General features: G+C 39.3%; 1 protein-coding gene across 7 annotated transcripts in view; it reads left to right on the forward strand.

The window, feature by feature from the left end:
- PHF8 (PHD finger protein 8) overlaps positions 1-27913 on the forward strand; it is a 99837-nt gene that overhangs the window by 28032 nt on the left and 43892 nt on the right. For 6 of the 7 annotated variants that reach the window (XM_044234304.1, XM_044234309.1, XM_044234308.1 and 3 more), the window contains 10 exons: positions 2562-2722; positions 3343-3484; positions 5095-5281; positions 8517-8679; positions 16701-16788; positions 17153-17259; positions 18790-18881; positions 21370-21459; positions 23299-23601; positions 24339-24442. In XM_044234304.1, the coding sequence (XP_044090239.1) occupies positions 2562-2722; positions 3343-3484; positions 5095-5281; positions 8517-8679; positions 16701-16788; positions 17153-17259; positions 18790-18881; positions 21370-21459; positions 23299-23601; positions 24339-24442 (1437 nt within the window). The remainder of the gene's footprint in view (positions 1-2561; positions 2723-3342; positions 3485-5094; positions 5282-8516; positions 8680-16700; positions 16789-17152; positions 17260-18789; positions 18882-21369; positions 21460-23298; positions 23602-24338; positions 24443-27913) is intronic. The other variant, XM_044234306.1, reaches the window with a different exon arrangement.

Genomic DNA, 27913 nt, shown 5'->3' on the forward strand with positions numbered 1-27913 from the left:
CTGCAAATGGCAAGATTTCATTTGTTTTGATGGTTGCATAGTATTCCACTCTATATATATATATATATATATATATGCACACACACACCCCACATCTTCTTTATCCATTCATCTGTTGATGGACATCTAGGTTCTTTCCATAGTCTGTCTATTGTGGACATTGCTACTATAAACATTCAGGTTCACAGAAGGTACATATGTTTTTGTGCTTTTATAAGTCATCTTTATTTCTTTTTCTGGTTACTGCCTGCTTATGTCATTTGACAATTTTTCAATTGGGTTACTGCCCATTTTTACTGATTTATAATAGCTTTTCTTGCACAAAATTTTATTTAAGCATGTATTTATTGTTGAAGTATAATTAACATAGAGTCTTTTATTAGTTTTTCAACTATACGGTATAAATGATCAATTCTATGCATTACTCAATGATCATCATGATCCACATGAATGAAATGCTATGGTATTTGTTTTTCTCTGGCTTGTTTCATTTAGTATTATGTCCTCTAGAACCATCCATGTTCCAGATGACAAGATCTCATTCTTTTTTATGGTTGAGTAATATTCCATTGTATGTGTATATGTACACCCACATCTTTATCCATTCATCTATGAATGGACATTTATGTTGCTTCTCTGTATTAGCTATTGTAAATAATACTACAGTAAACAATGAGGTTATTAGACCCTAGACCTGTCAAAATGGCTAGAATAAAAAAGATAAGAAATAGCAAGTGTTGGAGAGGATGTGCAGAAAAAGGAACCCTTATGCACAGGTACAGCCACTGTGGTACAGCCACCGTGGAAAATTAAAGATAGAAATGTCCTATAATCCAGTAATTCTGCTACTGAGTATTTACCCAAAGAAGAGAAAAACACTAAAGATACATGCACCCCTAAGTTTCCTTGTAGGAGATTTTAATTTTTAATTTTTATGTAGTTAAATTTATTTATTGCTATTTTTTAATTACTACTGGGCCTGTCTCTCCCATGTTTTTCTACTACTCTGTGACTTCATGTTTTTCAGTTTAATCTTAGATCCATTTAGAATTATGTAAAGAGTGAGATACACATTGAGCTTAATATTTTTCCAGATGTTTGTTCCAATACAACTTGGCCAAATAGTCTATCTCTAGCATGATTTCTAGTTTTCTAGTTAACTAAGTATATGTGTTGAGAAGGTGCTTGTAAAAATCAAAAACAATTTTAATTTTATTTTAATTCTAATATAGTTAACATACAGTGTTATATTAGTTTCAGGTATACAATATAGAGTGATTCAACAATTCTATACGTTACTCAGTGCTCATCATGATAAGTGTAGTCTTAATTTTTATCACCTATTTCACCTATCCCCCCACCTACTTCCCTTCTCGTAACCATCTGTTTGTTCTTTATAGTTAAGAGTCTGTTTTTTGGTTTGTCTCTTTATTTTTCTTTGTTTTGTTTCTTAAATTCTACATATGAGTGAAATCATATGGTATTTATCTTTCCCTGACTCATTTATTTGCTTACCAGTATACTTTGTAGTTCCATCCATGTCATTGCAAATGGTGAGATTTTATTCCTTTTTATGGCTGAATAATACACATTGTGTATGTGTATTTGTGTGTATGTGCATATGTACACCACATCTTCTTTATTCATTTATCTATTATTAACTATTGAACACTTGGGCTGTTTCCATTATTTGGCTATTGTAAATATTACTGCAATAAACATAGAGCTGCATATATCCTTTTGAATTATTAGGGTTTTCGTATTCTTTGGGTAAATACCCAGTAGTGTGATTACTGGATCTTATGACAGTTCTGTTTTATTTTTTGAGGCATCTCCATACTGTTTTCCACAGTGGCTGTCCCAGTTTGCATTTGTACCAACAGTGCATGAGAGTTCCTGTTTGTCCACATTATTGCCAACACTTGTTTCTTGTTTTTGATTTTAGCCTTTCTGATAAGTGTAAGGTGATTGCTCACTGTAGTTTGGATTTGCATTTCCCTGGTGATGAATGATGTTGAACATCTTTTCATGTGTCTGTTGGCTATCTCTGTGTCTTCTTTGAAGAAGTGTCTGTACATGTCTTCTGACCATTTTTTAATTGTATCACTTGTGTTTTTTTTTGTGTTGAGTTGTGTAAGTTCTTTATATGTTTTGGATACTAACCCTTTATTGGATATGTCATCCAAAAATCAGTCTTTTCTCTTTATTTGCCAGTGTTTTAAATGAATGATGCTGCTCTGGGTTAGAGTGAATTAGCTAAATTTGCAGATACATCTTTACTTTCTGGACAGGCTGTTGGCTGATTTCTTTTTTTGGCATTCAGAGAAGAGTACCCTATTGACAATATATCCTAAGTTTAGCTCCTCACCTCTGCCAATGACCAGGCTTCTTGCCTAGGATATGTCATTTCTTCCCTGGCAAATGAGGTGTATGACATTAGCTTCTACACCACATTAAGGTCCACTAAGGAAGGCCCCACTCCTTGGGTTAATAGCAGCATCAAGTGAGGCCTTCTGTGGCAGAGCCTCTGGGGCTCAGGCTTTCTCTCATGTGGCCCACAGCTCAGATGAAGTGATTCTGAAGCCCACTGGAAGTCAGCTGACCGTGGAATTCCTGGAAGAGAATAGCTTCAGTGTGCCCATCCTAGTCTTGAAGAAGGATGGATTGGGGATGACACTGCCCTCTCCATCATTCACTGTGAGGGATGTGGAACACTATGTTGGTAAGCACCATAGATCCTCTTAACTGTGACATTGTTTATTCTCATCAAGTCCCATGACCCTTCCCCTCCAGTCTACTTTTACATTTCTTTTCTAGCCATCTTGGGAATCTGAGGCAAAGGGATTTACCCAGAGTCATTCTTTGGTAAAACTAGAACCAAAATCCTGCTTTTCTTTTCCTTTTTCTCCTTGTAGGCCACAAACACCCAGGCTGAGCCCCATTTTTTTTTTTACCTGGAGAATTCCAGGGATCATGGTGGTCTCTTTTCTGTTGAGACGAGAAAGCCTTTGACTTTTGACCTCATGTGCCAGTTGTCTCCTGGCCATGACTTTTTGGGGATAGCAAGAGAAGTGAAGAAATAGGGCCCAGGCACATGGATTGTACTGTGAGTGATGCTGTATGTCAGGCTGTTCTGTTGCTGTAGCAAACCTGGACCCAGCATGTAGATCTAAGGAGAGTATGAGGGATTCCTACCCCTACCTCTAAAACATGCACACACAAATGCAGTGTGTCTGAGGTGAGAAGTTTTGCGTGCCAGTCCATTGTAGGGACAGGTGAGGAGGGGAGGGAGGCTTCCCTGGTCCAAGGCCACTTGGTACAGAACCCATCTCTTTATTCCAGGTTCTGACAAGGAAATTGATGTGATTGATGTGACCCGCCAGGCCGACTGCAAGATGAAGCTCGGTGATTTTGTGAAATATTATTACAGTGGAAAGAGGGAGAAAGTCCTCAATGTCATTAGTTTGGAATTCTCTGATACCAGGTAGGAAGGGCAGGGGTAAGTAAAAAACAAACAAAGTCCTTGGAACTTGTGATATACTGAGTATAAGTGTTCCTTTCCCTTCCTCTTGGTAGTTTCTTCCTTTGGGATGATGAGCTGGTTTATACTTCTAGGGTAGATGATCACATTTTAACAACCAAATTGTGTTTCTCTTCTACAGTTTCTAGCGTTAGATAGAATATGCAGTAGTTATTTTAGTTAATTTTTGTCTCCTTCAAGAGCTAGGGCAGCTTTCTTAGACCTTGTTTTTGGTATTTAGGTTGGGGCATGGTCACTGTTTAACTCTCAGGATAGGCCCTCTGTCCCTGGAAATAGATTTACTGAATTAACCCCAAGTAGTTTCTCTAAGGATAAGGTTTCTTAGATTTAAAAGAAAAAAAAAAAGCTGATAACCTTTAAATGATTCTATGTGGACTCATGCACTCAGTAGATATATGTAGTCTTCTCTGTGCTCAGAACTGTGGGAGTTCCCAAAGTATTATATAACATATCCATTTGTACTTAGAAAGCTTACTGTCTGATTACTTTTTTTTTAAGATTTTATTTATTTATTTATTTGACAGAGATCACAAGTAGGCAGAGAGGCAGGCAGAGAGAGAGGAGGAAGCAGGCTCCCTGCTGAGCAGAGAGCCCGATGTGGGGCTCAATCCCAGGACCCTGAGATCATGACCTGAGCCGGAAGGCAGAGGCTTTAACCCACTGAGCCACCCAGGCACCCCTGATTACTTTCTTAACTTTGAATTTTGACATAATTACAGATTTACAGGAAGTTGCAAAAAAACACACAGGGAGGTCCTGTGTATTCTTCAGCCAGTTTCTATCAATGGCAACATCTTACATAACTGTAGTACAATATTAAAACCCTTGCTGTTGGTTTTAACATACAAATTTAAAAACCTGAGGATTTAAAAAAAACTATGGTTGTTTATACCTCACTTCATCTTGAAAGACTATTTGAAGTGGCTTACAGAGATACAGAGGGAAAAAATGGAAAAATTGGAACAAAAGGAAAATAAAGGGTAAATAAGATGCATCTGGAGGGTAATCTGCACACAAAATATGTGTATGTGTGTCTGGATAGTTGGTAGAGAAGGACTGTAGAGTGTTAAGCAAATTTCCTGAAGGTCAGGATAAGGAAGGAAGTGCAGTATTATAAGGTTTGTGGTTTTTACATAAGACAAAACAACTAGGTATTTGGGAGAGGTACTTCTTTACCTGAAACTGAGCCTTTGAGAAGTTTCTCTAATGGTTCCTCATAAAGACCCTATGAGATGGGGACAGTACAAAAACTGTTATTGACCAAGTACCAAGTGAGTGGGTCCAGGTTGGGAGAGTTATGAGCATTTAGTGGAGGAAATCATCGCCTTTAACTGGGGGATGCTGTGGAGCTAGGACTTAGGACTTTTGGAGCTGAGTGAAATGAGGATGCTGACCAGACTTACAGGAATAAGTGAGCTAGGTGCCCTTAGGGATTCTGCGGAAAGAACTTTTTTGTCTTACTTGACTCTAACTGGGATGGGGAACATTTTATTCAGGCTTTAACCTTTAATTCCCAATCAGCTGACATCTGCTTTCCATCCCTTCCTTGCTAGGCTTTCTAACCTTGTGGAGACTCCCAAGATTGTTCGGAAGCTCTCGTGGGTGGAGAACTTGTGGCCAGAGGAGTGTATATTTGAGAGGCCCAATGTGCAGAAGTATTGCCTCATGAGTGTGCGGGATAGCTATACAGACTTTCACATTGACTTTGGTGGCACCTCGGTCTGGTACCATGTGCTCAAGGTAGGAACGAATGTGACTTCTAGAGGCAGCCTGGCCTTGAACCTCCCTCTTTGTGTCAGGTGGTAGCACAAAATAGGCTGCTAAGGTCTACCCACCTCCCAGATTGTTTGGTGACATATCCATATAACTGCTCTCTTGGGGTTGGGCACTTAGTGGATATGCCATATAAACTGTGTCTACAGTTTTGATGCTTAAGATATTTTTTTATCCGAAAGAAGTTATAGCCTTTATTTTTTAACTTTCTTTTTTTTTAATTTAAAATTTTTTATTTTTTATAAACATATAATATATTTTTATCCCCAGGGGTACAGGTCTGTGAATCGCCAGGTTTACTCACTTCACAGCACTCACCATAGCACATACCCTCCCCAATGTCCATAACCCCACCCCCCTTCTCCCAACCCCACTCCCCCAAGCAACCCTCAGTTTGTTTTGTGAGATTAAGAGTCACTTATGGCTTGTCTCCCGTCCAATCCCATCTTGTTTCATTTATTCTTCTCCTACCCCCTTAACCCCCAATGTTGCATCTCCACTTCCTCACATCAGGGAGATCATATGATAGTTGTCCTTCTCCGATTGACTTATTTTGCTAAGCATGATACCCTCTAGTTCCATCCACGTTGTCGCAAATGGCAAGATTTCATTTCTTTTGATGGCTGCATAGTATTCCATTGTGTATATACCACATCTTCTTTATCCATTCATTTATTGATGGACATCTAGGTTCTTTCCATAGTTTGGCTATTGTGGACATTGCTGCTATAAACCCTCCTACACTGTTGGTGGGAATGCAAGCTGGTGCAACCACTCTGGAAAACAGCATGGAGGTTCCTCAAAATGTTGAAAATAGAACTGCCCTATGACCCAGCAATTGCACTACTGGGTATTTACCCTAAAGATACAAATGTAGTGATCCGAAGGGGCACGTGCACCCAAATGTTTATAGCAGCAATGCTTAACATTTTTTTAATAACCTAAGGTTTTCTCTGACTGTTAATCTTCATTGAACCAATCCATACTCCTATGACTGTGTATGGAAATGTCCATATTTACTGTAGAAATTCTTGGTAACATGAGAAACTTCCCCTCCCCCTTACCATCTTTATTGAGATATAATTTATACACCATAAAATTAGTCTATTCCAGGTGTGTGGTTTGCTGAGTTTTGACAGTCATATGTAGACACATAACTGCCATTACCATTCGATAGAGCATATATAACAGGTCTTTATTTTATAAAAGATTTTATTTATTTATTTGACAGAGAGAGATCACAAGTAGGCAGAGACACAGGCAGAGAGAGAGAGAGAGAGGAGGAGGAAGCAGGCTCCCTGCTGAGCAGAGAGCCCGATATGGGGCTCGATCCCAGGACCCTGAGATCATGACCTGAGCCGAAGGCAGAGGCTTTAACCCACTGAGCCACCCAGGCACCCCTATAACAACTCTTTTTTAATGTCAGTGTTCCTATGGGTAGTTTCCTATTTAGTGGTTGTAAAATTTTTGTAATTAGGGGTGCCTGGGTGGCTCAGTTGGTTGAGCCGCTGCCTTCAGCTCAGGTCATGATCTCTGGGTCCTGGGATCGAGTCCCACATCGGGCTCTCTGCTCAGCAGGGAGCCTGCTTCCCTCTCTCTCTCTGCCTGTCTCTCCATCTACTTGTGATTTCTCTCTGTCAAATAAATATATAAAATCTCTAAAAAAAAAATTTTTTTTGTAATTAGCATATGGATTGTTAGTGACTATGAAGGACTTTTGAGGTCTGGAAAATAATTTTGATTCTTTTTCACCATCATGCTATTTAATTTTCTTAACAGAAATGCCAAGGAAAGAGCCAAAAACTTGGATGTGGCTATTGTCCAAATGATTGTGAATCCTAAACTAGTTGTTTCCACTGGCTTAGCATGAAATTGGAGAATGTAGATCACTGTTACTCAAATGTGAGGTTTAACTTTTTTCTTTTATTTATTTGAGAGAGAGAGCGAGCACAAGTGGGAGGGGCAGAGGAAGAGGGAGAGAGAATCTCAAGCAGACTTCTGTGCTGAGCATGGAGCCTGATGTGGGGCTTGGTCTCATGACCATGAATGTCATTACCTGAGCCAAAACCAAGAGTTAGACGCTTAACTGACTGTGCCACCCAGGTGCCCCTAACTCTTTTATTTTAAAATAATTTTTATAGAAATACATATATATTTTATATATAAAATAGTTTTTATAGAAAAATTGCAGAGTGGTAGGAAGAATTTCTGTGTGCCCTTCACTTAGATTTCCTAATGTTACTTACCATTTCATTATATTCTTCCTCTGAAGTAAACATAATAAATAATAAAATAGTTTCCTCTATATATTTTTTTCTGAAACATTTGAGAATAGTTACAGACATGGTTTCTCTTTATCTTGTAATCAGGTGTATTTCTTGAAAATAAGAGCATTCTCTTTTATATAACCACAGTATAGTTACAAAATCAGGAAATTAATGTTGATTTATATATAATACTATTATCTACTCTACTGATCTGATTCAAATTTTTCCAATTTTACAGTAGATAATTTCTAGTGTTGTTGCTTTTCTACACTGAAATTTATTATCATGAAATACCAGTTAAACTAATCAAGTGTCAGTTGGGGATGTTTTTGTATGCTTTTGTTTCTTTTCTGCCAAATAATCTATCTGGTGATTGTCCAGGCAGAACATAATTAGGAAATAAAATGTTTTTCTAACAGATAATCGCCTAACATATAATCTTCTAGAAGTCCTTTGGCAATTACTGAACTTTTAAACATTTATTAGCTTTGATTGCAGGTGTGAGAAGGAACACTCTTTGTAAATGGCATTTAAAGGCAAATTCAATTTTCTTTTCATCAGTAATGTGGCCTTAAATTCTCTTAGGGCTACTAGTATTGATCTACTCATCTATAGAGGCCATTTCTCATTTGGCCTGGTTGCATCTAAAATAGGATCTTTTGGTGTACATTTGTCCTAAGCCGAACAATTTTGTTTGAGATGCCCTTTCCAAGTCGTTTTGTCAATCTTATAGAAGCTTAAAAATACAAAGTTCAAAAGGACCTTTTAAAGCTTTTCAAATCCACGTGAAAATGATTCTTGGATGGGGTTGGAAAAGAATTCTGTCATGTTACATGGTCTTGAGCATGAGAGAGAGAATATCCTTTCGGAGATCCTGTGGAATATTTTTCTGGAAAACCTGATATTTTTGGCACTTCAACCTCTTTTTGTTTCAGGGTGAGAAGATCTTCTACCTGATCCGCCCAACAAATGCCAACCTGACTCTCTTTGAGTGCTGGAGCAGCTCCTCTAACCAGAACGAGATGTTCTTTGGGGACCAGGTGGACAAGTGCTATAAGTGTTCCGTGAAGCAAGGACAGACACTTTTCATTCCTACAGGTCTTCCGTGGGCCCCTCTGGGAGGGTTTCAGAAGGGCAGGAAGTGGAAGGGAGGTTGTGGCACCAGAGTCAGCCCCTTTCCATGATGTATTGATCTGATTATGTGGGATATCCCTCTCATATCAACTGGTAACTCAGACTGGACCACAGGAAAATTCACATGATGGCCAGTGGGCATCATGGTCACTTCATGAAGCTGCAAATGGGAAGGTCTAGGAAGAGGTTAATGGACTCCCTTGCACTAGACTGATGTCAGCTTGGTGGACAGAGAGAGAATAGGTCTTTCCACCCCATGACTCTAGGGATAGTGACTGGAGGCTGGCATTGCAGTCTATAAATCGGAATGACTTGGGTCATATATATTTCAAAACAATATATGCCTAGGCTTCACCCCTTGAATTATGAATTTATAGGTTTGGGGTGGGATCTGAGTTTTTGTTTTGAAAAAGTGCCCCCGGTTGTCTCAATTTGGGGAAGTTGACATTTTTACCATGTTGAGTCTTCCATGAACCCAGTATGTCTTTCCATTTATTTAGATTTTCCTTGATTTAATTTTCATTCTTTGCTTTCAGTATTAATGTTTAATTTTCTCAAAACTTTGGTAGAATTCTCTAGTGCAGTCACATGGATCTGGAGATTTTTAAGGAAGTTTTTATTAACATTCAATTTCCTTAAACTTTAGCAGGCTATTCAAATTATCTGTTTCATACTGGGTGAGCTATGATAGTTGTGTTTTCAAGGAATTGGTCCATATTATCTAAGTTGTCAAATTTATAAATGTATACAGGTGTTCATAATATTTCCTTACTATCTTTTTGATGCCTTCCAAGTCTTTAGTGATATCCTCTGCTTCATTCCTGATACTAGTTATTTGTGCCTTCTCTTACTCTGTGTCAGTCTTGATGGAGGTTTGCCAGTTTTTCAAACTTTTTAAAGAGCCACTTTCTGTTTCAACAGGTTTTTCTGTTGTCTTTTTATTCAGTTTCATTGATTTCTGCTTTTATCTTTGTTTTTCCTTCCTTCTGCTTGCTGGGGGTATATTTTTCTCCTTTCTCAAGTCTTTTTTTTTTTCCCTTTCTCAAGTCTTGAGACAGGAACTTAGATTAGTGATTTCAGATTTCCCTCTTTTCTAGTGTAAGCATTTAGTGCTATAAATTTCCTCCTCAGCACTGATTGAACTGTGTCACATATTTTGATATGTTGTGTTTTCATTTTCATTTAGCTAAATGTATTTTTAGAAAAATTGGGATGTAATTCACACACCGTAAAACTTTACCATGTTACGAGCACCTTTAAGCATTGGACTCTTGATTTTGGCTCAGGTCATGATCTCGGCATCATAAGCTCCTGAGTTGGGCTCTGTGCTTAGCAGGGAGTCTGCTTAAGATTCTCTCTCCCCTTTCCCTCTGCCCCTCCCTGTTACCTTTGCCTGTGCTTGCTCTCTCTCTCTCAAATTAATAAATCTTTAGGGGTACCTGGGTGGCTCAGTTGAGCATCTTCCTTCAGCTCAGATTATGATTCCAGGGTTTTGGGATCAGATCCCACATCAGACTTCTTGCTCAGCAGGGAGCCTACTTCTCCCTCTGCCTGATGCTCCCTCTGCTTTTGCTCTCTCTCTTTCTCTCTCTTACAGATAAATAAATACAATCTTTTAAAAAATAAATCTTTGGGCACCTGGATGGCTCGGTTGTTAAGGATATGCCTTCAGCTCAGGTCCTGATCCCAGGCTCCTGGGATTGAGCCCTGCATTGGGCTCCCTGCTCCACGAGAAACCTGCTTCTCCCTCTCCCACTCCCCCTGCTTGTGTCTCTCTCTGTCAAATAAATAAATAATATCTTTTTAAAAATAAATAAATAAATAAATCTTTAAAAAAACCTTACCACTGGGCGCCTGGGTGGCTCAGTCAGATAAGTGTCTGCTCAGGTCATGACCCCAGGGTCCTGGGATTGAGCCCCGCATCAGGCTCCCTACTCAGTGGGGAGCCTGCTTCTCTGAACTCTCTCTGCTGCTCCCATTGCTTGTGTTCTCTCTCTCTCTCTCTCTGTCAAATAAATAAATAAAATCTTAAAAAGAAAAAAACTTACCATGTTAAAGGGTGCAGTTCAGTTTTGTTTTTTTAGAGAGGGAGAATGAGAGAAGAAGGGGTTGTAGAGAGAGAATCTGAAGCAGGCCTGGAACAGAGTGTAGAACCCTACAGAGTGTAGAACACTCACAACCCTGAGATCATGACCTGAGCCGAAATCAAGAGTTAGACACCTAACCAACTGAGACACCTGGGTGCCTCAGTGCCATTCATTTTTTTAAACAAGGTTGTGTAACCATCACCACTGTCTAATACCAGAAAATTTTCATCACTTCAAAAAGAAATCCTGTGCCCATTAGCAGTCACCCCTCATTCCTTCCACTCCTTCTCCCACCCCTGTCAACCACTTTTGTCCATTCTTTGTATATGGATTTGCCTGTTCTGCATATTTGTCATTCAATATGTGGTCTTTTGTACCTGGCTTTTTCACTCAACAGAATATTTTTTTAGCAAAATATTTTTTTTTAATTTTTTTTCCAATTTATTTAGCAAAATATTTTTAAGATTCATCCATATTAAAAAAAAAAAGATTCATCCATGTGTTAGCATTTGTCAGTACTTATTCTTTAAATGGCCGAATAATATTCCACTGTGTGGATATACCACATTTGTTTATCCTTTCATCATCTTAATAGATATTTGGGTTGTTTTCATTTTTTGAATATACTGAATAATGCTACTATGAACAATCATGTACGAGTTTTTGTGTTAATGTATATTTTCTTTTCTCTTGGGAACATACCTAAGAAAAGAATTGCTGAGTCATATATTAACTCTGTGTTTTAACTTCTTCAGGAAATGCCAAATTGTTTCCTAAAGCACCCCCACCATTATAGGGTCTCAATTTTTCCACATCCTCCCCAACACTTGTTCTTTTCTGTCTTTGTGATTATAACCATCCTAGTGCATGTGAAGTGGTAGCTCACTGAGATTTTAATTTGTGTTTCCATAATGACTGTTAATGTTAAACATTTTTTCATGTGCTTATTGGATATTTGTGTATCTTTTTATGGAGGAGTATGAATTCAAAACTGTTACCCAGGTAACAGGGTAACAGGTAATTTATTTTTTTAATTGTTGAGTTGTAGGAGTTCTTTATATATTTTGGTCATTAGACTTTGTCGGATATGTGATATGAAAATATTTTCTCTCTTGTCACTTTAGTGAGAGTGTCCTATGAAGAACGAAAGTCCAGTTTATCGACTTTTTTCTTTATTTGCTTGTGCTTTTGGTGTCATATAGAGGAAACCATTGCCTAATTCATAATTTAAGGTCATGAAGATTTACACTTATATTTTCTTCTAAGAGTTTTGTAGTTCTGATTATTACATTAGGTTTTTTATCCATTTCAAGTCAACTTCTGTATATAGTGTGAGGTGAGGGTCCAATTTCATTCTTTTTCGTGTGGCTATCCCAGTTGTCCCAGAACGATTTGAAAAGGCTGTTCTTTCACCTTTGAATTGTCTTGACACTTTTCTCAAAAATCAGTTGACCATAGATGTATTGGTTTATTTCTGGACTTTGAATTCTGTTCCATTGATCTGTATGTCTATCCTTATATCATACTGTTTCAATTACTCTCTCTCTCTCTAATATAATAAACAATCTTTAAAAAAAACACTATATGATATGGTTCTCAGTATGTGCAGAAGAAATATTTAAGACAAATAAATACATTATAAATGCATTTGTAGTAATTTTGAAGTCAGGAAGTATCAGCCCTCAAACTTGGTTTTTCCTTTTCAAGATTATTATGGCTGTTCTGGGCTCCTTGAATTTTCATATGAATTTGTAGCTTCTGGTTTGTATAGATACTTAGTAGTTGCTCTAGTTTTAATTTATGTGTATAATAGATAAGATAGATACATCTTATCGTAAGCTACTGGTATTAACATTTTAATTGACATTTTACCAGTTGGGGGGAAGGGTTGAAGCCTTACCTCTGTTCACATCCTTTGCCCTTCCCATTTATAATATATTTATTTGTCTTAAATATTTCTTCCACATATACTGAGAACCGTATCATACAGTATTTTTTAAAGATTTATTTATTAGAGAGAGAGAAATAGAAATTGCACAAGTGGGGGGGGATCAGGCAGAGGGAGAAGCAGGCCCCCCACTGAGCAGAGAGCCCCACGTGGGGCTTGATCCCAGGACCCTGGGATCATGACCTGAGCCGAAGCCAGATGCTTGACCAACGGAGCCACCCAGGGATCCCTCATACAGTGTTTCAGTCTTTGTTTCAACTGTCAAACATAATTTCTAATATCCAGGTGAAGGAAAGTCTATTGTATTTATCTGTATTTTTACTTTTCTGTTGTTCTTTCTTCCTGGGGTTCCAAGATTCTTACCATTTCCTCTCTGTTTAGTGTGTGTGTATGTGTTTTTTTGTTGTTTTTGTTTTTGTTTTGTTTTGTTTTAGTGAGAGAGTGTGACAGGTGGGAGAGGAGGAGAGAGAATCTTAAGCAGGCTTCCAACACAGAGCCTGACATGGGGCTTGATCTCACAACCCTGAGATCACAATCTGAGCTGAAATCAAGAGTCAGATGCTTAGTCAACTGAGCCACTCAGGTATCCCTGTTTAGAATTTAGGGTAGGTCTGCTGGCAATAGATTTTCTTGGTTCTCCTTCATCTGTAAATGTCTTGATTTCCCTTTTATTCCTAAAGGATATTTTTGCTGGATATAGAATTCTGGGTTCATGGTTCTTTCCTTTAAGCACTTGGAAGAATATTGTGCTGCTTCCTTTTGACTTCCATGGTTTCTGATGAGATTTTGGCTGTCATTCAAATTGTTTTTTCCCTTATATGTGTCATTTCTTGCTATTTGTTATTTCTTTTTTTCTTTAGTTTCTCGCAGTTTGAGTATAATGTGTCTTGGCGTGTACTCCTTTGGGTTTACAATAAATGTGTTCATTGAGCTTCCTGAATGTGTAGGTTTATATTTTTTGTCATATTAGTGAAGAAATTTTTAGCTGTTATTTTTTAATGCTTTTTCAGTCCCATACTCTAACTTCTTTTCTTTTGTGTCTCTGATTATATGAATGCTATATATATTTTCTTGTAATCCCACAGGTCCCTGAATTTATTTTTTTGTTTTCTCTCTTTTGTTTATGTGGAATACTTTCTATTCTGTCTTTAAGTTTTCTGATTCTTTTCTCCATTGTCTTTATTCTTCTGTTGAGTCCATCTCTTTCATTATTTTTTTCAGATACAGTACTTTCCAGTTCTAAAACTTCCATTTGTTTCTTATTTATATCTTCTCTTTTTCTTTTTTTTTTGTTGCAAACATGTTTATAATTGTTCACTGAAACATTCTTATGATAGCTCCTTTAAAATTGTCAGATGGGGTGCCTGGGTGGCTTAGTTGGTTAAGTAACTGCCTTCAACTCAGGTCATGATCCCAGGGTCCTGTGATCGAGCCCTAGGTCGGGCTCCCTGCTCAATGGGGAATCTATTTGTCCTTCTCCCTCTGCCTCCCTCCACTAGTACGCTTGCTCATTCTCAAATAAATAAAATCTTTAAGAAAATAAAATAAGACTGCCATATAGATCTCACATCTTTGTCTGATATGATACTGTATAATGCTGGATTTTCTTTTCTGTTGCACAGAGCTATTTATCTGTTCATATATCAATTATCATGTTGATTTGATTACATTGATTTTATATACAATGTTTAATATGTGCTGAGGCACGTTACCTTCCCCCATACCCACCCACTTTTCTCTTTTCTGTGCCCAGGCATTTATTAATTCATTTATTAATCTTTTAATCCTTTGCCTAATAGAGTGTCATATAATACCTTTTCTATACTGGGCATTTAATAACTGTTTGATGAATTGAATTTGCCTACCAGAGATTTGAGTTGGATTAATTCACTTACTGGTATGAAGTTCCATGAACTAGGTAAACTCTACTTAGTTCCACAAGTATTGCATGTCTACTGAGTACACCCACATGGGGTTAGGTGCTAGAGACAAAAGGTCAGTAGGCCATTTCAGTATCATGTTTTAATAGCCATAATAGAGGCATTTACCACAAGCTGTGGGAGTGTGGAGAAGAGCATTTAGTCTAGCTGGAAGTTTGTGAAAATCTTCTCAGAGGAGTGACACCTCACAGGTAAGTATGGACTGACCAAGGAAAGAAAGGCAGAAGAGTCCTCTCAGACATAGAGAAAGGCATAAGCAAAGCAAGGCCATATGAAGTAGTTCATGCATACAGGAGCCTAGAGGTCAAGGAGGAAGTGAAGCTGAAAAGATAGGCAGATTGAACTTACTCCAGAGGTGACTGGAGAACCATTGAAGTTTTATTTGTTTATGTAGCAAAAGATATAAAGAATAATGTAATAAACATTTATGTGTTTATAGCCCAACTAAAAAGATAAAATATTACAAATATATTTGAAGCCTCTCATATACCTCTCCTCAATTCCATTCCCATTTTTCCCTCTCTGAGCTAGACATTGTTCTGAAGTTGGCAATTATTATCCTCATGCATTTCTATTCCTTTATTATACAGGTCATGGCTCATCAAGTCAATAGTTAGTATTGTTTTACTGTTTTTGAATGTTATATAAATGGAATCATATTAGGTAATTCTTCCCAACTTGCTTTTTTCTCTGAACACTGTGATTGTGAGATTCATTTTGGTTCTTGTTCACTCATTTTACTTACTTTCCAATATTCCATTGTATGAGTATATGGCAATTTATCCATTCTCCTGTGGATGTACATTTTATTGAAGTATTTTGAGCAGGGATGACATGGGCAGATTTGTATTTTAGAGTCAAGATGTGGAGGATAGACTTCAGAGATTGAGATTGGTATTGAGCAGTGGTTTGTAAGCACTTTGGACTCAGGACCCCTTTATACTTTTTAATATTATTGAGGACCCCAAGGCTTTTATTTATGTGGTTTATATTCATCAATATTTACATTATAAATGAAAACTGAGAAAATTTAAAAATATTTGTTTAACTCATTTGAGAAGTAATAAACTCATTACATGTTAGCATGAATAATAATTTTTGTGAAAAATAACTTTTCAAATCAAGAAATGTAGGGAGAAGAGTGACAGTTACATTTTTGCAAACCTTTTTAATGTCTGGATTAATAGAAAATAACTGGATTCTCAAGTCTGCTTCTGCATGTTGTGTTATCATGTCATTTACCCTCTGGAAAAATACACTGTACACCTGTGAGAGAATGAGGGTGAAAAAGACAAATAGCTTCTTAGTATCATCACAAGCATAGTTTTGACCTTACACGTGCTCTCCAGGAGGCTCAGGGAGCCCCAGGATTTCCTGAACCATACCTTGGGAACTTCTGGTATAGAGGAGCCAGTTTGGAGGCTGTTGCAAATAGCCTAGGTGACAGGTAATGAGCGATTTGAACCAAGGCATTGGTAGAATGAATGGATGGGGAAAGGGAGATGAATATGAAAGAGGTTTAAGAAGAAAAATTAGAAGGTCTCAGAAGGCAGTGTAGAGTCAAGGGCAAGGAAACTAATTGAGTTCTAACTAGGTGCAGACTTCACAACCAACCTTTGAAGTAGATGTTTAGCTAGAAAATGGCAGACTTCAAACTCAGGTTTGTTCAACACAAAAGCTCTTTGTTTTACCTAGAGTAAAGTTAGAAGGGGGAGACTTGGCAAGGAGGTAATGCCCTTCTAAGAGATGAGAGAGCAGATGGACAAAACAGCAGAGAAATTTGAAGTTGAGAGGAAGGAAGTAGAAGGAGTTTAATAACCCCATAAATTGGTCCAGTTCAGGGTTATAATGGTGGCAGAATGGATATTTGGAGAGTAGAGGAACTAGAACTTTCTGAGTCACTGCCAGGTTGGGTGTTCTGAGAAGTTGTGTTTGAGCTGAGTTGGGGCAGTGATGTCCAGAGGAAGTAAGGCCCTCTGCCAGCTTTGATTTTTCCATGTTATACTACAGGATGGATCCATGCTGTGCTGACCCCAGTGGACTGCCTTGCCTTTGGAGGGAACTTCTTACACAGCCTTAACATCGAAATGCAGCTCAAGTGAGTGTTGAAGCTGTTGTGATCCCAAGTTGACCATTCCCATCTGCTAGAGTCCTTGGGTTCTCCTTTATAGTGAGAAGTGCAGCATTGGAGGAGGCAAGATGATCAGAAAGGAATAGATCCTGGTTCCTTATAATGATCAGTGTGGGGATGAATAATCCTTCCTCACTTAGTTGTTTATGTGACTTTGGGCAAGTCACATAATCTTTGTGCTCCAGTTCCCTAACCCACAAAGTTGGATTTTACAGGGTAGTTGTGAGGATTATAGGTAGTGGGTACAAAGCATTCATAACCCCATATCTATTAGGTGCTCAGTAAACAGGATCCTTGTTATCATCATTGTTGTTGTGCCTACTTCTTCTAGAGCCTATGAGATTGAGAAACGGCTGAGCACAGCAGACCTCTTCAAGTTTCCTAACTTTGAGACCATCTGTTGGTATGTGGGAAAGCACATCCTGGACATCTTTCGAGGTATGGATCCCTTTACTAGCTGCCCCTTTTAGCCTGTTTCCCTGAGCATGCACATGCACATGTGTGTACATGCATGTAACCATCACCTCAAAGAAGATACAGTACTGTTCCATCACCACAGAGACCCTTTAGTGCTACCCCTTTATCGTCTCACTCATTCTTTCCCCTTGCACTATCCATAACTTTTGGAAACCACTGATCTGTTTTCTATCTCCGTAATTTTGTCATTTCAAGAGTGCTATAAAAATGGAATCCTATAGTGTGTGAACTTTTAAGATTGGCTCTTTTACTAAGTATAATGTAAGGTAGAAAATGGATTTTAATTTTATTTAGCAAAGGTGGCTAAGAAAATTGCATCACAATGAAATTATCCCTAGTTCCTGATAATTAAAGTAAAACTCAATCTGGACAATCTCAGAGTTTCCTGAAAGTGCTTCCTATGGAATGGGGACAAGGCCCAGTCCTTACCAGCCTGGCATCATTGTGTTGGTTCCCAGGTATCAGCCCAGATAGAAGCAAAACTGCTGGGATTTTCTGGTCTGTTTTGAATTAGAGCAGCTCCCTTGCTCAGACCTGAGATTCTTGAAGGTAACTTGGCCATGAGGAATCAGTATTTTAGAGTTACCAAGAACCTCAGGGGCAGGGGTGCATAGGTGGCTCGGTCGGGTTAAGCATCTGACTCTTGTTTTCAGCTCAGGTTGTGACCTCAGGGCCATGAGATCAAGCCCTGTGTTCGGCTCTGTGCTCAGTGTGGAGTCTGCTTGAGATTCTTTCCCCTTCCTTCCCGCTCTGTTCCTCTCCCTGCTTGCATGCACACACATTCTCTCTCTCAAATAAATGAATAAGTTAAATTAAATCTAAAAAAAGATCTCAGAGGCCAATGAGTACAGTCTCCTACCCACTACTTCATGCCCTTATTCTGCTACCTAGACAGGCTGTCACTTATGTGTTCAATCAGAGGCTAGATGACTAACCAGTTATTACCTGTTCAGAACAGCTCAGTTCAGTAGAAGATTCTGTATTGAGCCGAAATCCAGCTATTTGTTATAACCTCCTCCTGGAGTAACTCAGAATAAGAGCATTTGTTAATGGCCTTTCAGCTCTGTGTAGGTGGCAATCAAGGTCTTCCTGAGTGTGGTTGCATTTTGAAACCCAACAGGCAGAGCACTTCCAATGTGGTAGAAGGATTCAGATTCAGGCCTCAGATTCATGGTCCTCGCTCTGGCTCTTACTGGGTATGTCCCCTTGGTTAATTCTCTTTGCCTCTCTGAGCCTCAGTTTCCTGAACTGTAAAGTGAGGATAATGATACTTGGCTTAGAGGATGGGTATAAGGATTCACTGAGATAGTAGATATTAAATGCCTGGCATATAGTAGGTATTTATTAAATGAACACTATTATAAGAACTGAGATCTGGAGTTGTGCTTAGAACGTTGCGTACTTTATCTGGTTGCCTGAAAAAAAAGTAACAAGTCCTTCACTTCCCCGCATGGCTTCATTGACCTTCTGCCTTCCTTTTTCCCCTTTTAGGTTTGCGAGAGAATAGGAGGCACCCAGCATCCTATCTGGTCCATGGTGGCAAAGCTCTGAACTTGGCCTTTAGAGCCTGGACAAGGAAAGAAGTAAATACACTTTTTCTCTACTTCCTCTAGAGTTCTGCCCTCAGTAGAGGCTTGCTTTGGGTAGATGCTTCAGGGAGGTGGAAGAGACCAGGGAGGCCTGTGGGCTCCTGGGGTTAGAATGGAGGACTGAACTAGGACTCCCGGATAACATTTTTTAAACCTTTCTTTCTGATTTTAAAAAGTAACACATGCTTATTCTAGAGAATTAGAAAAAATGAAGAAGATTATAAGGAGGGAAAAACATCACCTGTAATTTTAACACTTGGAATTAACATTAACATTTGGTTATATTTTCTTCTGGTCTTTTTTTATGCATTTAAAAAACATGATTGATATCACTCTGTACATTCAGTTTTATATCTGAGTTTGTTGGCTTATGTTCATTTTCCTGTGTCCTCAAAGTTCTCCACAAACATTTAGTAGTTAAATGATATTCTTTTGCAAGGATGTACCATCCTTATTACCTCACCACTTGTCTATTGTTGCTTTATTTATTTGGGGGAGTAGTTACAGCAAATCATGCAGTGACTGTGTGCTTGCACCAACCTTTGTCCCTCATCTTTTGATTGTTTCTTCAGGATAGATTCCTAGAAGAGCAATTACTGACTCAAAGTATATGAAAAAATGTAAGGCTCTTGACGCATACTGCCAAAATGGCTTTTTAGAAATAACACCAATATCCATCTATCCAATTGAATATGAAACAGCTATAAAAGAGATTAAGGAAGTTTTCTCTGTACTGACTTGGAAAGATCTCTAGAATTTGTCAAGTAAACGTGTACAACCATGTGTGTGATGTGCCACCTTATGTGTTAAAAGGTGGGGGGGAAAACAAGAATAGTATTTTTTATGTGCTTGTATTTGCCTGCAGACACAATCTGGAGGTATGCAGAAGACAGAAATAAAGGTGGTTACCTGTGGGTGTGGGGTAATGACACTTATGGCAGGGACAAATATATTTTGAGGCTTTTCAATGTGTATCTTTTTATATTGTTCAATTTTTGAGCTATGTAAATGGATTACCTACTCAAAATGTTGACTTTAAAAAAATTTTAAGAAATGCAACAAAGTAAAAGAAGAAATATCAATATATTTCCTTATGCTTTTGGTATTCTTTACAGATTATCCCCTTGCATACAATGGCTTAAGGAGACCTTTCAGCCATTGTAGGCTTAACTTGCACAATCTCCCCATTCCCGTTGCCGACCTTCCCTGAGATATCCTTGGACTTCATGTTTTGGGCCTTCTTTTCTCCCTGAACATACCTACACCTGGGCCTTAGCCTAGTCTTCTGTTTCTCCATATCCCTCAGGTGTGGCTACCTTAGGTTTCATTTCTAAAAATGTTCAATGAAAGTTCAATGAAGTGAACTTTAGAGTGACTCTGCTCCAGGAACAACAAAAAGGAGGGGAGTGAGTCCTGATTACTCATGCTGTGAGCCAGGATGGCCCCAAATAGCTTGAGGGAGCTGGAGAAGAGTAGAACACAGATCTGAGGAGCCCATTCTCATCTCATGGACATAGTCTTTTGTGAAATGAAGATGATTTCTATGGGGGGTTCTTGCTCCCTCACCTTTCCAGAGCCCCTGGGCCAGGAGGAGGGAGCTATTAAATTTATCCAGCTGGATCACATGGGTTCTCAGACCCCCACCCCTGTCCAGCCACCAAAATAGATTCCAGATGGCTTAAAAGAATTAAAGGAAAAAAGAATAAAAAAATAAGGTAATGCTGAAGAAGTTTTGTGAAAACTTCTTCAGAAGTGAAGTGAAAACTGGTGGAAGAAATCACAAGGGAAAAGCCTGAGAGCTCTGTCTACATAAAGATGTAAATCTTGAGGACTCAAAAAGATTGCAAATAAATTTAAAGTGAGACACCCAAGAGGTCTCAGCTGGGGTTGCTGTGGAGCTAGCACTGGACCTGTAGCTTCTCAGACCTGAGCTCTGTCCTTACAAGTAGAGAGGCCAGGTTGTCCTCAGGGGTCTCCTCCAGGTTCTTGACTTTTTGAGGGGTATGGCCCAAGCCCACCACTGAGTTACTCACACGCCTTGACACTGTCCTTTATCTAAGACAGGTTTTGCAAATATTTCCTCACAGTCTCTGGTTTGTCTTAACAGTGTTTTTCAAAGAGAAGTGTTTGTTTTTTATTAAGCCCAATTTACTTTTCTTTTAAGGCTCATGCCTTTTGTGTCCTTAGAAATCTTGGTGTCTAACCTAAGGTTCCAAAGATTTTCTCCTCTGTTTTCTTCTAAAGGGATTATAGTTTTAGAGTTTACATTTTGGCTTTTGATCCATTTTGTGTGTGTGTGTGTGTGTGTGTGTGTGGTGCAAGATATGGATTGAGCTTCTTTTTTTACATATGGGTATCCATTTGGTCCAATATGAGTTGTTAAAGAGACTACCCTTTCTCCGTTGAATAACCTTGGTACTTTTGTCAAAAATCAGTTGTCTATTTATGTGTGGGTCTATTCTTCATGCCTTTTGTTTGACAGGCTCTGCCAGACCACGAGGATGAGATTCCGGAGACAGTGCGGACTGTACAGCTCATTAAAGATCTGGCTAGGGAGATCCGCCTGGTGGAAGTAAGAAGCAGGGGAGCAGGGGAGGCGTTTGGGAAGGGCTCAAGGCTCAAGTGGCAGGTCAGGCTTCTTCAGTTGGCTTGAGAGTCCAGGGGAAGGGTTGGGAAAACCCCATCAAGGACTCCAATAATTTAAATAATTATTATGTGCCTCGAGTGTGCTTCGCATTAGGCTAGGTGCTTATAATTCATAAATAATTTATTGTCCACAACTCAAAATCTTTTAGAGGACCCTGGGGAAAGTCCACTGTCTGAACTTCAGTTTCCTTATTTCTAAAGTGGGGATAATTATACCTACTCAGGGATTGTTAAAAGGGTTAAATAAGGTAATACAGGCTGAGCATTAAGAATGGTACTTGGCACATAGTAAGTGTTCAGTAAGTTCTGATGGTGGGTCATGGTAGTGGTGGGTGGTGGAGGTCATAGTAGTAGTTGCTGTATTTAATATTTTGACTCAGTCTCTGCGTTCTACAAAATGACAGTTCTCCCAGATTAAACCTGATTACAAAGCCATCTTTCAACAGGTGGCTTATACCACGAGGCAGTAAGTGTAGATGGTAAGAGACTCAGAGAAACTTGGATTTCGGTTCCTGCTCCATCACTTGCAAGCCTTTCAGAGCCTTAGTACCTTTGTCTGTAAGGGGAATAACACCACCTTTTCAGAGTTCTGTTAGGCTCAAGAGCTAATGTATGTAGAGCCCCTCGCACAGTGCCTGGCAGAGTAAGTACTCAATAAATGCGAGCCATTGTTTTTAATAGACTTTGCAGCAAAGAGAGAACTTGGTGTGGGCTGGTGAAGTAGCAGAGGCACCAGAGGAGAATTGGACTTAAGGAAGCTTAAACTCTCATTTAGCTCAGGAGCTGTCAATTTCCATTTAGCACTCAGGATATAGGCACTACGTCTGAGCTAAAGGGTGGTCAGAGTGAGTTACTGGGAGTTTGGGCTTCTAGCCGCACCGCCTGCAGCATGTTTCACTGCCTACACCATAGCTTACATTGTCCACCTCCTACCTCCCTTTCCTCCATTCCCATCTGTCAGAATCCTTCAGGGTTTAGTTACAAGGCCTACCTTTTCTCTGGCTCTTTCCGCTTAAGCCAGTTTTGTATATACAAAACTCTGGGTTCATTGGAAAAGGACTTAGAGAGATGGATCATGTCTGGTCCACTGGCTTTCAAGTGTTTTAAAGTGATGGAACCTTTTTTTTTTTTGTCAAATGAAATCTTACTTGGAAGGTCAGTATACAACCAATCAGAGGATAGCTGCTGTCAACAAGGTGGAAGGCAAGAGGCTTCGACTTCCACATGTTCCTCTTGTTTGCCTTCCACCTACCTCCAGTCTTCAGGGATCCTCCCAAGAAGTTCAGAGGAGCCACAGAGCACCTCTGACAACCACTTTTACAGTCTGCTCCTTTAATTTTATAGTCGAACAAACAGTAGTCAGATCACTTACCTGAGGTCACAGAGCTAGCTAGTAGCAACAGACTTCAGACCAGACCCTGTCTCAAATCCTGCAGTCCTTAGGGTTGGGACCACACAGTTTAGTACTCAAGTATTTTCTCTCTCATGCCAGCTGCATTTGGAGTCTTTTCTCCAATTTTGACAGTAGTGCTGGGCTTTTTTTCTGCTCGTCTTCTCCTTACTTGTCAGTGGCTGGGTAAAGAAATGCCACCCAGTAAATTCCTGATGACTCATTGTGAAAAATCTAGGCTGTGCATCTAGATGCGGAGCATCTGTAAGACACTTCCATGGCAGTACTGCCAGTGCCATGAACAGACCTCTGCTCTTAGCATAGAGAGAACCCTGGAGTAAGCGCTAACCCCGTCGTGTACTAATACTCTTGTAGGATATCTTCCAACAGAACGTTGGGAAGACGAGCAATATCTTTGGGCTGCAGAGGATCTTCCCAGCTGGCTCCATTCCCTTAACCAGGCCAGTCCATTCCACTTCAGTATCCATGTCCAGGCTGTCACTGCCCTCCAAAAGTGGTTCAAAGAAGAAAGGCCTGAAGCCCAAGGAACTCTTCAAGAAGGCAGAGCGAAAGGGCAAGGAGAGCTCAGCCTTGGGGCCTGCTGGCCAATTGAGCTATAATCTCATGGACCCATACAATCATCAGGCACTGAAGACAGGCTCTTCCCAGAAAGCAAAGGTGGGTGCTGGCCCATGGGTTCAGCCCAGCCCTTTTGGGTCCCTTGGAAGATCAGGGGATCAAAAGGATTGTCCTGTCTTCCCACCTCCCTTAGCGCCCCTGGTGTTTGGCTACCAGTACCACTCATTTAACAGGCGTTTATTGAGACCTTGTCTGTGCTGGGCACTGTGATAGGTGCTGTGAATGTTACCCTCAAGAGACTGGCAGGCTAGTGAGAAAGACAGGCATAAAAACAAATGAGTGCAATGAGGTATGGAGGATGCCATAATCAAGGGTGTGTGGGGGACCCTCAGACACAGAGGGGGGATGAGTTTATCTGGGTAGGAGTGATGGTCAGCAGTTCTTCTCAGAAGACATGACACTTCAGCTGAATCTTGAAGTGCTAGATGGGAATGACATTTAAGAACATGGTATATGAGTGTCAGGTTGGAGTCTTGAACAGGTCTTTAAGTAAAGCCCTTCTCCAGGGTTCCACCTTGCTTCAAGATTGTGGTGCTCTCCCTCTTCAAAAGGGAACACGTTTTACAAGATTGATAGGTTTCCCCTGAGGTAGCCATACATTCTCAACCTGTGATCATTTGCGATCATTTGGGGTGGGGCTGGGGGACAGTGTAGCAGGAAGCCTTGGTTCAGGTGGTTTTAACAGTGAACTCAGCCAGTGAAACCGGAAGGAACTGGTCATCAGGATTCACTTGCAAGTCCCAGACAGGTGACAACTGAGCCTCCTCCTTCTGCAGTTCAACATCACTGGCACCTGCCTGAATGACTCAGATGATGACTCGCCAGACTTGGACCTTGATGGGAATGAGGGCCCGCTGGCCCTGTTGATGTCTAATGGCAGGTGAGGTGGGAAGAAGGAACACAGAGATAACTGGGACTGTCAGTGGCAACATGTCACTGAAACAGGGCATGGAGTTGAGACCTGGGTCTTGGAAATGGGTGGGGGAGGGACTGTACTTGGGGAAATACCCAGGTATTATCAGGTTTCATTGCTTAGTTCAGAGAACCATGGTAGCATTGGGGGAGAGGCCTGGAATCTAATTGGCAGTCTGAGAAAAATTTTATATGAGTTTTAGAAATTTCAGAAAGTCAGTGGGTCAGAACCACTGGCAGAAATAAGAGGGGAATATAGCATGCTGATTAAGAGCATTAGTTTTTTATATACCTTTTGCTATTAGATTTTTAGGAATTTTGCAGAAATATTTGCAAAGGTGTGTTATGAGAAATGTACAGTGTTCATAGCATCGTTGTTTGTAATAGTAAGTAATTAGAAATATGTTTGTCAATAAGAGTTGGTTAAATGAATAGAATACCCTGTAGCTGTTAGAGAAAATGAGTTTAAAATCTGTTGGCATGGAAAGGTGTCCAAGATATATTCTTAAGTGAAAAAATCAGGTCACAAAATAATACATAGTAATAGTTGTATTTTAATTTTTAAAAAGGGTGTGTGTGCATGTGCGTATGTATGCTTGTGTAGAAAAGTGGCATAGATTCTTTATTTTTAATAAAACTTTTTCGAAGAGGTTTAAAATTTAATATATGCAGTTTAAAATTTAAAAAGTATGCAACAGTACAGAGTGAAAAATTTTGTTCCCACCCCTCTCTGTTCCCCAGTTCCCTTCCCCATGGACAACTAGTGTCAATGATTTTTCTTCTAGGGATAATCATGCATATTTATGCAAATAAATGTATTTGTTATATATTTTATACTTGTCACACCAAACTTGTAAGAGTAGTTATCTCTGGAAAGTAGGAAAAGGGAGCCAGGAGAGGAAATTTTCACTTCAGTAGCATTTGAATTTTGTACAATAAGCATGTATTGCTTTTCTTAAAATAATTTCTAACAGAACATTTTCTTAAAGAATAAAATCTAAGCGTTCACCACAAAAAGCACAGGCTTCGAAGCAGACAATCCTGAGTTTGGGTCCCAGCTCTGACACGAATTCATTGTGTGACCTTGGCAGATTAATTAACCCTGCACCTCAGTGTCCTCATTATATCTCTTCTATAGATAAAGCTTTTACCCTAGAGTTGTTGGAGGACTAAATGAGATAATGTATGTAGGGTGCTTATCACAGGGCCTGGCACATAGTAAATGCTTAATTGGTGGTAGCTCTTTCACTAAAATGTTGAAGATGAAAGGAGATGCTGGTAGTGGTGGTGAAGATGGTATGGGTATAGCCAGAAGCTAAGTGGATCATCAGAAACCCTGGAACATGTAGAGAGGCAGAGGAAGACAGTGAGAGTGATCATCTGGACACTCAGAGCACCAGACAGGAGCAGTCCAGAGTCAAGCAGAGTACCAATAGTATAGGAACACAAGTGCCAAGAATACCTTCGTAACCTTTTTGTGGGAAAAGGTCTTTGTATCCCAAGGGCAAGTGCAGTAGGTCCACCTGGCTGGGAGATAAGGAAAAAAGGGAGTGTGAGAGTAGGGCAGATTCTGAAAGCAGCACGGCTATTCTTGGGGTTTCGGACCTAGTTACTAAACAATAGTAGAGCAACTGTTGAGCATTGCCTTGGGCCATCGTTGGTCTCCTGGGGAGGAGAAAATTCAGAGTCCGAAGGGTCCAGCCTGTAACGGCTGTTGAGGACATGAGACATTTTCCCCTTTCCCACTAGTCTTTATGCCGCTTCTGTTACCTCCTGCAGCTGCCAGAGACTGTAGTTAAGTGAACCTAGAGAGACAAGATATAGAAATATTTACAGACAATATGACATTATGTCTGGGCTTTTCTCCAAAATCACCCAGTGTTTCGCAAGGACTGAAGTGTAGATGAAACAAGATTGGCTGTATGTTGATAATTGCTGGAACTTAGTTGGGTGGAAGGTACATGAGAGTTAGTTATACTTTTATATTTTTGTATGTTTGACATTTTTCATATTTAAAAGTTAATAAAAGATCAGTGTATAAATAGCTACCATTTATTGAGCTCCTGCTCTGCATCAGACTTTATCTTAGCTGTTTAGTACATTATTTTCTTTAGTCCTCACAACAACCCTGAAAGGTAAGTGTTGTTATCCCCATTTTATTAATGTGGAAACTGAGGCCTAGAGAACTTAATTATAAGGTTAGCTACTGTTGGGCGCTTGCCATGTGTTAGTTTCTGCATTAGCTCATTCAATCCTCCTAAAACCCTGTGATGTAGAACACAGGTCAGTTTAATGTCAGCCAGTTTACTGAAAGCCGGTTCACCAGATGACTGCTTGCTGAATGTATGTATCAGGAAGACTGATTTGCCAAAAGCTTGTTTCTTTTTTAACTATAAGGTTTATTTCATCAGTTTGTACTGGTTAATACTGCTTACCATATCTAATGGGATTACATAAGCCCATTTCTTAATTTTTCCCATTTCCTTTATATATTTTTAACAGCTTTTTTGAGGTATACTTTACATACCATACATTTAACCTGCTTTAAGTATACAATTAAATGACTTTTAGTAAATTTAAAGAACGCGCAACTATCATCAGAGTCCAATTTTAGAACATTCCTATCACCACAAGATCACTCATACTCACTTACAGCTTTGGTTCTCTTCCCCAGGCCCAAGCAACCACTAATCTACTTTCTGTCTCCCTAGACTGGCCTTTTCTAGACATACCATATAAATGGAATAACATAACATGCGGTCTTCTATGTCTGGCTTCTTGCACTTAGCATAATGTTTTTGAGGTTCATTCATGGTGTAGTGTTTATCGTTAATTGACTCCTTTTTATTTTTGAATAGTACACCATTGTATGGATATACCACATTTTGTTTATACATTAACTAGTGGACAGTTATTTGGATTGATTCCACTTTTGGCTGTGGTGGATAATGGTGCTATGAGCATTCATGTACAAGTTTTTGTTAAGGATATGTTTCCGTTTTTCACTTAGGAGTGAAATTTTGGGTCACATGGTAACTTTATACTTAACTCTTCGAGAACCCGCCAAAATTTATTCTGAAGTGTCTATTCCACTTTACATTCCCACCAGCAATATACTGGCTAACAGTTGTTACTGTCTGTCTTTTTTATTATAGCCATTCTAATGGATATCAAGTGGTATCTCATTGTGGTTTGGATTTGCATTTCCCTAGTAACTAATGATATTGAGCATATTTTTGTGTGATTATTGGCCATTTGTATATCATCTTTAGAGAAATGTCTTTTCAGATCTTTTGCTCATTTTTAAATTGCCTTGTTTGTCTTATTATTGGGTTCTAACCGTTACTTAACTATTCTGGGTGCAGATCCTTTCCAAATAAATGATTTGCAAATATTTCCTCCCAGTCTTTCTATGGCTTGTCTTTTCATTTTCTTAGTG

Source organism: Neovison vison, chromosome X (assembly GCF_020171115.1).
Source record: "Neovison vison isolate M4711 chromosome X, ASM_NN_V1, whole genome shotgun sequence".
In the NCBI taxonomy this organism is placed as follows: domain Eukaryota; kingdom Metazoa; phylum Chordata; class Mammalia; order Carnivora; family Mustelidae; genus Neogale; species Neogale vison.